The sequence below is a fragment of the Frankliniella occidentalis genome, unplaced genomic scaffold (genome assembly GCF_000697945.3).
Source record: "Frankliniella occidentalis isolate FOCC.00 unplaced genomic scaffold, Focc_3.1 Scaffold41, whole genome shotgun sequence".
Lineage (NCBI taxonomy): Eukaryota > Metazoa > Arthropoda > Insecta > Thysanoptera > Thripidae > Frankliniella > Frankliniella occidentalis.
In genome coordinates, this window is record NW_026267171.1 from 438,662 (window position 1) to 449,886 (window position 11,225).

An 11,225-nucleotide genomic window follows, 5' to 3' on the forward strand; every position below is an offset into this window, starting at 1 on the left:
ACGTAGGCACACAGCACAGCAGCCGGCGCGAAGGCAGGCACACTGCTCGAGTGTGTTTATTGTGCGAAACTTTGCCGTGCGATAAGCCACCCACATTACATCATGATTAATCTGGACGCAACGCCCTGAGAAAAAGGGGAGGGGGACGGAAGTCGGGCTGGGTAGGGGGGAGGGGGGCTACTGCCTCGAAATATTTTCGATCAGAAAGCAGCAATGTCATTCCTCATTTTCTTTTTTAAGGAGGCAGAAGCGGATGTTCTTAAAAATGTGGGCTTGAGTCGTGACTACTCGAGTGGCGTGCAGCGAGTACCACCACCGCTGCCGCCAGCCGCCACCTACCTGAGACCGATGCCGCCCGTCCTATGATTTAGAAGGCGCCAGCGGGAGCTGTAAATCACGTGATAAGTGCACGCGATAAGGAGGACGCTCTCGCCCACCCTCCAGGCGCCCCTACCCCGCCCGGCCCGCGCTGCTTCGACAAGCCGCCGCCAGGGAGCGCTCCGAGACCACCTCATTACCAGGCCCGTTTTATTATTTTAATCAGATCCAACTTGACGCCCCCGAAAGAAAGGGAGGCCGCGGGAGGGTGAGAGAGAAAGAGAGAGGTAAGGTTAGAGGCGTGCGATTTGGGAGAGGAATGGCGAGACGGCGGGTGAATCTCAAATGATGATTCAGTAAAAAGAAAAGGCGAATATCGGCAGGTGCTTCATATTTCATTTCCGGCAATTTCGCTTCAAGAGGCAGGCAGAGGCGGAGGGGGGGAGGGGTAGGCGTGGGCAACATTACGTGTAGGGCTGTCTGCTCAGCGCCTGGGCTATCAATAAGCCGACCTCAGCGGGAGCAGTGGTGCGACCCTCGCGTCGCGACCCTAGCGGGCAGCCGTGGCCGAGGCCGTGGCGGCGGCATGACCCGTCGAAGGTGAGCGAGGGCGACAGCGAGAGCGTGATCGCCAAAAGAAGGCGGCTATGCCCGCCGGCACGCGCTTCAAAAATACATGCTGCTCAACGTGTTGTGTCGGCGCCATCGCCCTGATGAGGCGATTGACATATGAAGGACATGAATTTATGTCTGCATTAAGTCTTTTTAATGTCATCGTGTCTTTTGTGTGTCCATATTATGGCATATTCATGTCCTGATGTCCATCGACACAGTCTTTGAAATGTCTTTGGCATGTCTTCAGGACTGGTGATGCCTTTTTGTATGTCTACAAATGTCTTTATGTCGTTTACAAATGTCTTCTGTTTGTCTGCATGGACTCACTTGTTATGTCTTGAAGCAGTCTAGTCCTGAGTTAGTCTCTAGTATGTCTTGCCGCACTTACTTTTCCATGTCTTTACGAAGACTTCTCTAGACAATGTCTTTGGTATGTCATTATGTGTCCATGTTCACGTCCTTTCAATGCCCTTATTCTAAATCCCAGCAGTGTCAGTGTTGTAGGCCTACATGTCTATGTACTGGTATATTTCATGGTGGAGTCCTGTCCAGTCCTTGTCCTGTATGTCCAGTCTTCCCGGACGATTGAGCGTCAGTCCATTAGGACATATGTTGTTATGTCAGGGGTATGCAACGGCTCGGGGAGCGGCTGAGGCGATGCTCGGCCCGGCACGGCGGGACCCGCTTGGCTAGCTTCAGAATGTGATTTTTCCGATTTTTCGTGTCTAGCAATACAAACCAATGCATCCAGTACAGTAGGATTTCCTCCTTTCATAAGTATCGGTACTGGAATTTTATCCTGGTAGGTAAGTCGTCATTATTACGTAGTATTTGCAAAAGAGTGGTTTGAGGTTAGGTCTGCGCCACTGCAACTTTGTCAACTTAATGTGGGAAAACCACTCCACTTACCGGAGAAACTCGCATACGTATTGAAAGGCCTAACTGTGACGAAGGTCCATTGTATGTTTTTCGGCTTGATCTGTAATTTTGATCACTCACGCGCTTAGCCCCTCACCCGGCCTTTGCATACCCCTGGTTTTGCCCAGTCCGCGTTTCTTCAAGACATAAATGTCTTTCAAGTCAAGTCTGGACATACGCGGACTGGACAAAACGTATGTCCTTATGGGCTGACGCTCTTTCTCCCTAGAAGACTGGATACACAGGAACTAAACAAGACATAAGTGTCATTCATGTCTTGAATGACTGGACATACCAGGACTGGACATACCGGGACTAGACATACCTGGACTGGACATACCTGGACTCGACTAGGCATATGTCCTTGAGGACTATGACGCTCTCCATCCGAGAGGACTAGACATATAGGGACTAAAAAGGACGTGTAGCATGTGGACAAAGGGACTAGATGTATGTCCTGAAATCCAGGACATTCAAGGACTGGAAAAGACTTCCTCATGGGACACAGCTTAGACATACTTTATGGTCACTTCTTAAAGTCTTTTCTAGTCTTTTTTTGTCTTAGTCCAAAAATTGTTACAAAAACTCATAAGAAGGGACATTAAATAGACAATGTCCAAATATTGTCATAACTATGTCTAGTCTTTTGTATGTCAATCGCCTCATCAGGGCGGGCGTGGCAATGACGTGCCAGACGTCAAATTAACGACGCGCCAGGTCGGAGAAAACGCTCCCCGCGCCGCCACGCTACACGGCCTGACAGCGGGGCCCTACAGGGGCCGCCCCGCGCCCCGCCAGCCCCCGCCGGGGGGAGGGAGGGGGCCCCGCAGGACGGTCGTCTAATCAAGCGCCACGCGCGACTTCATCCAACTGAAGTAAGCAGTTTGGACGATAAAGAGTCCTGAGTGTGTAATCGCGTATGATCGAGGAGCTTTTAGGGAGAAAAGGGGTCGAGCCGGGGCAAGGGATGAGGGGGGTAGGTGAGGGGGGGGGGGGTAAGTTGGCGCCGGGCCAACCTGGCTGGGGCCGCGGGCCCCACGTCACGCCCGGGGTGAGGTAGGTATTCACAGACTCTCAGCGAGAGAGAGAGAGAGAGAGGAGTGGCCTCACCAAAAGTTTAACACCCCCAGTCCGGCCAACGGAGCAGCTCCAGCGGCAAGAGATTATCGCTGTAGAGAGCACACTGTAAATTATTTTATTTTCAAGAAAATATTTTTGTTGATTTGAAATATCCTTTGTTAGATATGCATACAATGCATCCGCCTCCACTAAAGAAAGTAGGAATGGTATGTGTGCCTCAAAGAGAGCAGCCATGCATATGTCAAAAAAGGGAACACTAAGGCGACTAAGGGACCACTCAGAAACTACATACGTCTTCACTTTTCAGATTAATTCATTCGGCACTGAAGCTTGGCGCCTGCGAGACTGGAGGTAGGCCGACCCGCAGAGCACGCATGCACTGCCGGCAAGATATTGCCTACCTAACAGGCGCCAAAGGGAACTTGCATCGACTTAACAAGGAAAGTTTCATAACAGCAAAATGACGGACGCACTTGCTGACTGGCTGATCCATAAGGACTATTTTCATGTTTGTATACGTATACCGGACACCCGAGATAGCGTGTCACATGTCACACACTTTTACGTGTGAATGCCATTCCGCACACATGGATGGAGGCACCACACCATGAGGCCTGAGCGGCGGCGCTGCTATCAGCTCCAGCCGCTGGGGCGCAGCACGCCCTGAGTTCACTCTGAGAAATTAACCGGTCAGGTGCGCCTGTAAGACAGACCATACATGTTTGATACCGACAATAGCGAAATGAAATCCCAATTCAAGAGATAATACAACTTAATACAATTGCAAAATCTAACATACACCACCATTTTGAAAGCACGATTTCTCATAGTGGATTTGGAGCGTGCTGCGCGCCCTAGCAGCTGGAGCTGGAAGCAGCGCCACCGCTCATTTTTTAATTCAAATTTGTAAAACTCAAAGAAAAATTCACACTTTTACTCCAAATATACGAATGGACATCCCCACACTCTTACACCAAAAGGGTATAAATGGGCTTCCACATGCCTGCAAGTGTACAAATAGACGTCCACACACCTACAAGTGTGCGAATGATCATCTACACACATACAAGTGTGAAGCAGACAATCATACACTTGCGTTTCCAGTGTAGTTGATAAGCTGTCGCTCGTATGGTCGCGCCTCTCATTAAGAGGGCTAATAAGGGCGCTAATCCTCCGCCGAACACGGCCATTACTGACTGGGGGCAGGGCCGGGGCGCTCCTAGGACAGGACCAGGGCGGAACCAGGGGAAGAGGATGAGGAGGGGTTATTTGATATCGCCTGGCAGGGCGCCAGGTCATTAGGCCCCGCGGGTACTCCAATTCAATAACGAACGCTACAAAAAGGTCAATAATTATACGGGGTGGTAGTTGTGCGCCGGCACTGACGTGATTTTGAATTCAGTCTTACGAAAATACGTTTTTCGAACGTTTCTTTGCGTTTTTAAGTCTGGCAACAATTTTTCTTCTTTTTCTACGATATATGCGCACGCACTCGTGTGAACGATGGAAAGGCAGGACATTTTTCCTCCTTCGGTCTATCAAGAAGGGGGGAATTCTGAAGTGGTGGACGACAGCGTCCGCCCGTGGACAGGCATGTCAGAGGCTCGCCCTGTCGCGCTAAGTAAAGAGAAGCATTGTGATGGAGATTCGTCGCATCTTTGACTCCCTCCCCTTCTCTCCTCGTTTTCTTCCCCCGCTCTCTTTTTCATCACCAAAGCCTCTGTCCCTTCGTCTCTGCCAGGGGCAGACTCAATCTCCCTTCCCTAATTGCGCACTGATTGGGTTTGTGGCCATGAGCCAATTAGCAATATATTTTTTCCCCTCGTTTATTTTGCAAACTTTCTGAAAATTTGTTACAACAACTGGTCGTCGGTCCTCTCGGAGGGACAGACACAGCACAGCCCTCAGAGAAGGCAGCTTCCGCACCGAGCAGGAGTACACAGTAGCGTAGCAAACAAAAGCAGTGAAATAAGCCCTCGGCAATGCCCACCCATGCGCCTGACCCGCCCTTGTACTCTGTTCCAGATGACGCCGACCGGATGCCTGGCGCCATAACCACCACTCATCACAAGGATTACCCCCCGAGACGAACTCTCCGCTGCCTTTGGGCATGCTTTCGACAAAGATAACGTTAACAAAATTAACGGTACAATTGGCAAAGCCGACGATGTGAGCCGGCGAGGACGCGCCGACGCCATGTCCTGAGGCGGGACCCGACGAGCACCATGGCGACGGCCCCCCAGCACCGCCAGAGGTGGATCGCGCTCCTGCAGGTCTGGCTGGTGGTGCTGCTCTACCCGGGTAAGTCCCAGCGTAAGGGTACCTATACACGTCGTGAGTCGATCAGTGTGCGCACACGTCGGTGCGATACTTTGGGCTTCGCGCGGGAAATGACAAAGTGATGATTCTCTCCACAACTGTTGTTGACCCTCCGCAGGACATCAGCAGAATGGCGTCGCAAACAAACGGGAAAAGTGACTGACCACACACACATACACACACACACACACACACACAAATACGTACGCACACAGCAAAGTTGCGACAGTTTCGGGTCGCTCTAATGATAAAATCGATGGCGCTTTCTGCTGACTACTTCCAGACCGTCCACTCCACCCTACGAGCTGGACGTGCCCATGTCGTCCTTGGGCACACCTCACGCCGAGAGACAGCGCGAGACAGCGAACGGCAGGCGTGGATGAGGCACGAAAAATAAAATAACCGTGTCAAAAAGTGTTCGTAGATTTACGGGAATACTTGAAATAATGCCTTAACACATTATACACCCTCCTCTCTCCTCCCCCCACACGCGCCATTTCTGCTAGGCAAGAAGATGAATGATGAGTTGTTCAAGTCATATTTTGAGTTTGGCCAATAAGGCCTCTGAGCAGCGGCATGAGAAGCAAGCTAGCAAGCACTACTGGGGGGTTCAATAGCCGGGCGCGCCATCCTCATGCACTGCACTGCATGTGCAGAGCTGGGGCGCATGTGCGCGACATTGCACGCCCGCCCGCTGGGCCTTAACTTTTCATAGCGCTGTCCTTGTCTCTCTGTCTCTGTCTCTCTCTCTCTTTCTCTCGGCAGCGCGGGGCCGCAGCCGGTGCGGCGCTTCCCAAGCGCTTTCCGATGTCTCGGCCGCCGTGATGTACATTCTCACCCTGAGGTAGCACAGAGCCCGGGCTGGGCGAGGGGGCGGGCCAGGCTCGCAAAGGAGCAGGTCAGGGGTCCGGGCGGGTCCGCGCTCCGTAGCGCACGGAGAGACAATAATTTTTCTAGACCTGCTGTTGCAACTGGATTCGTAGCAAGTCTGCACCCAAATACCGAGTTCTTCGATCAAGCACTTGCCCCCCTTTATTTTTGAAGTGCATATTACTTGAATCAATACATATATTCTTGAAAAATCAAAGGATCAATTACAAATGTAAGTCTAGTAATCATTCATCTAGATTTTGCCACATCAGCGAAATATATTTCTGTATTATCAATAGCGTTTTTCGCATACAGCTAACGACAAGCGAGTATTTTAAATCGGGGGACGCACACCGGCACACACGATTGGCCCTACGGGGCAACTGCCTGCACCAGCAGCACCAGCTGGCCCAGGCCCCTGAAGGGCAATAACAGAGGTCAGCCCTTGCTGTCGTAGACTGACGCTCTCTATAAAGGCGGCCTCGAGGGAGGCGGTGCGCAGCGCCGCGCCACGACGCTCGAGTGATTAGAGTTCTCGATACATGCAAATGGGGCCCCCACCCCGGCCTGCATCAAACGGCCCCGCCGCCGCCGCGCCCTGCTGCGCCCCGCCGCCGCGCTGGCGTCAGCGTCTGCTGCAGAACAGCAAGGCACGCGCAGCAGCGACCGTTAGTGGGAGAGAATGGCGCTTTTGTACCTCGATCGGTCTCTCTCTCTCTCTCTCTCTCCCTCTTCTCGTAAAATCAGCCGGTAAGCCGGCCATCAAAATAGGGAGGTTTTATTTTTTATTTATTGAACTAAGAAAGAGATAGATCGAGAAAGAGTGAGAAAGAGAGAGAGAGAGAGAGAGAGAGAGAGAGAGAGAGAGAGAGAGAGGGAGGGCCAGAGAGAGAGAAGAGGGGGGGGGGGCTGTAAATTATTTATCGAGTCGCTGGCTGTCCGATCACGAAGGACTGCAATTAGTCCCCCTCCTTACCCTTTTGCACAGGCACATCCACTCCATGCTACTGTTCTACATTTCACTGTCGTCCAACCCTTAAAACTTTGTATAAGAAGTTTTAAACTGACAAAAGCATGCACTTTTCAATGTTTTCCTCCACGGTTTGACTGGAAAAATAAACAGCTGTTTTAGTCTTTATTTGTGGTATTCTTAGCAGTTGATGCATTTAAAACATTTCATACAGAAACTAAATATTAATAACTTTAATGTGTCGCAGAATGTTTGTAATGTCGTGCATTCAGTAGAGAGGCACAGGGCTAGGGTGGCCCACGGCAAAAAAATTATCAGACCGGCGGTTAGATATTAAAGATCGAGATGACCCATGCTCTGGGCATTCCAAAACCGCCCCGTTCGTCCTGATCGGACCCCGGGAACCACTCGCTCAACGTCTTTGCATTTTGACCTGGGTTTTTTATGGGCTTTTGGGTGTAAAATAGAAAAGCGACCCTGTAGAGTCCATAAGTCACCATAGAGCAATATAATTATGAAATTCGTAATCTACGCTAAAAACTGAATGTGGCAATATAGCGTTCGTTACTGTACCACTCAGTACCCAGACTTGCTGAGCTTTGAATTTTCACTCATTTCAAAATATGGAGATTTATGAGGGGTAGCAAATCTGGGTACTAGGTGGTACAGTAACGACCGCTATAATGCCAGATTCAGTTTTTAACGTAGATTACGAATTTCATAATTATATTGCTCTATGGTGACTTATGGACTCTACAGGGTCGCTTTTCTATTTTACACCCGAAAGCCCATAAGAAACCCAGGTCAAAATGCAAAGACGTTGAGTAAGTGGTTCCCGGGGTCCGATCAGGACGAACGGGGCGGTTTTGGAATGCCTAGAGCATGGGTCATTTCGATCTTTAATATCTAACCGCCGGTCTGATAATTTTTTTGCCGTGGGCCACCCTAGCACAGGGCAGAGGTCAATTGTTCTAGGGCGGCCGAGTTTGTCGCCGATCGCTGCCGGCTCGGGAGCGGACTACAATGCAAGGCCCTTGGCAGCCTATGTTCTTGTTGATATATTCTTATTCTTGATGTGACGTAGAACCCATCAATGTTTGCCCATCCCAAAAATGATAAATCCCCAGTCTCTTCTTGTGCAAATAATATCGGTTTGACACTATACGAGTAGTAAACATTTTATAATATTTTCTCAGACCGACTGATCTAAAACGAATATACTTACGTCGCCAGTGCACCAAGCGGAGGTAAACAGCTAAACGTTTGTCAGAGTTTTTCAGGTAAAACACTTAGGCTGATAGTGTTCTCAATTTTTACTTTTATTTCGTTTATTGGTCTGCACGCCACCACTGGCGGCCACACTACTCCCCGCCACACGCTTTGCCGTGCCACGCCTCGCAACACCCTGCTCTGCGCCGGAAATCTTTACTCCCTTATTTCAGACACGCGAAAAGAAAAAAGAGGGGGAGAAAAAAAACATGCGCGCGTTGCGTAGCCCGGTGGCGCCCGTCCTGTACCCAACGCAACCCCCACAGAAAGGGCATTGGAGCCCTTTTAAGGGGCCCGACTCCATTCCGGGACCGTAAGCCGTTAGCTCGGCGCCCCACCCTTTGCTGCAGTAAGTAGGCTTTTGACCTCCCGGACACGCCCCGCCCCGCCCGGCGCGCCTCAACAGGTCAGTAACCAAGCGCGCCAAGCCTGCTGCCGGCCGCGCCGCGCGCCGCCAGATGCTTTTCCACATCAAAGGTAGACCAACTTGTATTCAATTATTTTTCGACCCGTGTCGCTTCGGCGTGCGCCGAATGTGGCGTGGCGGGGTGGGGACGACGGGGACGACTCACCGCGGTCAAAAGTTATGGGGCTTTGGCCGCTCTGGGGCTCCGCTCTCCGTGGCAGAGGTTTACCCACCATCTCGCTCTGGTGATCTGGCGAAAGCACGAGAAACAGAAAGCGAGAGAGAGAAATTGCAGCTGGCGAGTGAGACGTGACGGTCACGTATGAGGTGCCCCAGTGAATCATGAGGCTACTCATACACTTTTCTTTCCAGTGGAAAAACAAAGGTAGGACTTAATGTCTTTCTAGGGGTGTTAAATTTATGCCTTTGCAAAGGTACGAAATTGTCCAAAGGCATTATATTTCAACACCTTCTGGCAGTTTTAATGCCTTTGCAGGGATGCCAATTTTTAATGCCTTTGTAAAGGCATTAAGTCCTTCGAGTCTTACCTTTGATTTTCCAGTGTCCCTCTGTAGAATTGGTAATTGTACGTGCAAATTGGGTGGATTAGGAATCGCAACAAAACTGCTGTACTTTTTGTGTAATTTGCGCAGTGTGCGAGATAGTTTCACACACAGCCTGATGAGGCTGCACTTCCATAGGTCACGCGAGCTGTACGCCACCCCCATTGACATTTCGCCTCGTATAGCTGAGGTGGCTCGGAGCGACTGCAATAGCATACCGGTCTGGTCGGGCCTGTCAGCGGAGGACGGTACAGTTCGTTTCTGCAGAGCGGCTCTCCACTGCTGAGTGGCTGGCCGTGTCGCGATTGACCGCTCGCCTCCTCTCTCTCCCGTACTCGGCTCGCTCAGTCACAAACATGTAGCCGCACTTTAGGATCCCGATCATTGACCACCATTCACTCACAACTCTATCTGCAATTCATTGGACTTCAGTGCCTTTCGCCAATAGACTGGAAGATACACCTAGAAAGAGCGTTTCTTACGATTTAACACTGAAAATCACTTTATGTAACTTAAGACAAAGCTCGGGTGTACAAATTATTTTACGTAACAGTTTTATACAAATTACTTTCAGTTACTGGTGTGACACAAATACTGTGTGTAACAAAATTATTTTTGTTGATTGTAAATATAGAGCTATGCTCCCCGAGCAGAATTATTAGCAGTGTAACAGCTGACACGAATTCTAGTTTCATTCACCACTTTGTGTAACAACGGTAACGTAAAATTATGAATATAACTGTTGTACACATACAAGTTGTTACATAAAGTAACTTTCAGTGAAGAACAGAACACTAAGCTCTGCTAATCTTGGCGTGTAGTAGTTTGCCAGTTTAAACTGCAGAACTAAAAGTTTGCAAGTTGGAACTGCAGAACATAAGGTTTGCCAGTAGGAACTATAGAACTCTTTAGTTTAGTTCGCCAGTTCTTACCGTAGAACTCTTTAGTTCTACACCAACAATTGCAACAGTTTTCCCAAGTGTGCTAAATGCACTTGAATCTGATGCTAATTTGAAGATTTTAAAAAAATCCCAACTGCCAACTAGCTTTTTCTAAACCTGCTAGAGAGCCTAAATAAAGTGTACCCGCCCCTTCTCCCTCCCCTCCCCCTTTTTCCAAGCGACGCACGCATGCAAATAGACTAGCAGCACTGCGGCCTGCTATCAGCTTGAGCGGCAGTAAGGAGCATTGATTTCTACTTACCGAGCAGCAGAGTATGACTTTATTATCACTTGAGGTTTATTACGTCGCGTGATGCCCCGTTTTTACGACGCCTTTACGCCCTTGACAGGGCGGCGCTGTTCAAATCAGAGCAAGGCCGACACTATTGCCGAGTTTAGTGGTCATATTTGGCGCGCAACGAAAAACTGTCGGGGTTGGTGAAAGAAGCCGGTAGCGACGGAATGGTGGTGGTGAAGGGGAGGGAGTGGGGGGAATTAAGCTGCAAAGAGGGGGAGATGAGGGATAAGAGGCCTGCTGAAAAGGAATAAAACGAAGATGAAACGGTGTGAATATAACGACAGCGACCTCCAGAGATTGGAAGAGAAAAGAATTACGAGCCAGCAAAGGGCGAGGGCACAGAAAATTTATGAAAAATGACTTTTTTTTATTAGCCTCCTCATCACATCGCGGTCGCATTCCAGTTCGCCAGAGCGCAGCAATATCGTGTTTTGCAAGCCTTTAATGGCGTTACAAGCACAGCGGAAGGGACAACCATTTAAATATCTCTCAGATGCAGCCGGTATTTAGAAGATTTACAGTTTCATGCCCCGTAGACCATCACCCCAGCACTGCCCTCGTTACATTTAACGAAAAGAGCGAAGGGAAAAGTGGAATGGAAATTCTATTATAATATTCATGAGAAATATGGAAGAGGAAGGACGAGGTATGGTAGTGG

General features: G+C 49.8%; 1 protein-coding gene across 1 annotated transcript in view; it reads left to right on the forward strand.

The window, feature by feature from the left end:
- LOC127749236 (uncharacterized) overlaps nt 1-11,225 on the forward strand; it is a 17,401-nt gene that overhangs the window by 4,087 nt on the left and 2,089 nt on the right. Inside the window, exon 2 of the mRNA XM_052266590.1 lies at nt 4,957-5,232. Coding sequence (XP_052122550.1) covers nt 5,157-5,232 — 76 coding nt within the window. The 5' untranslated portion in view covers nt 4,957-5,156. The remainder of the gene's footprint in view (nt 1-4,956; nt 5,233-11,225) is intronic.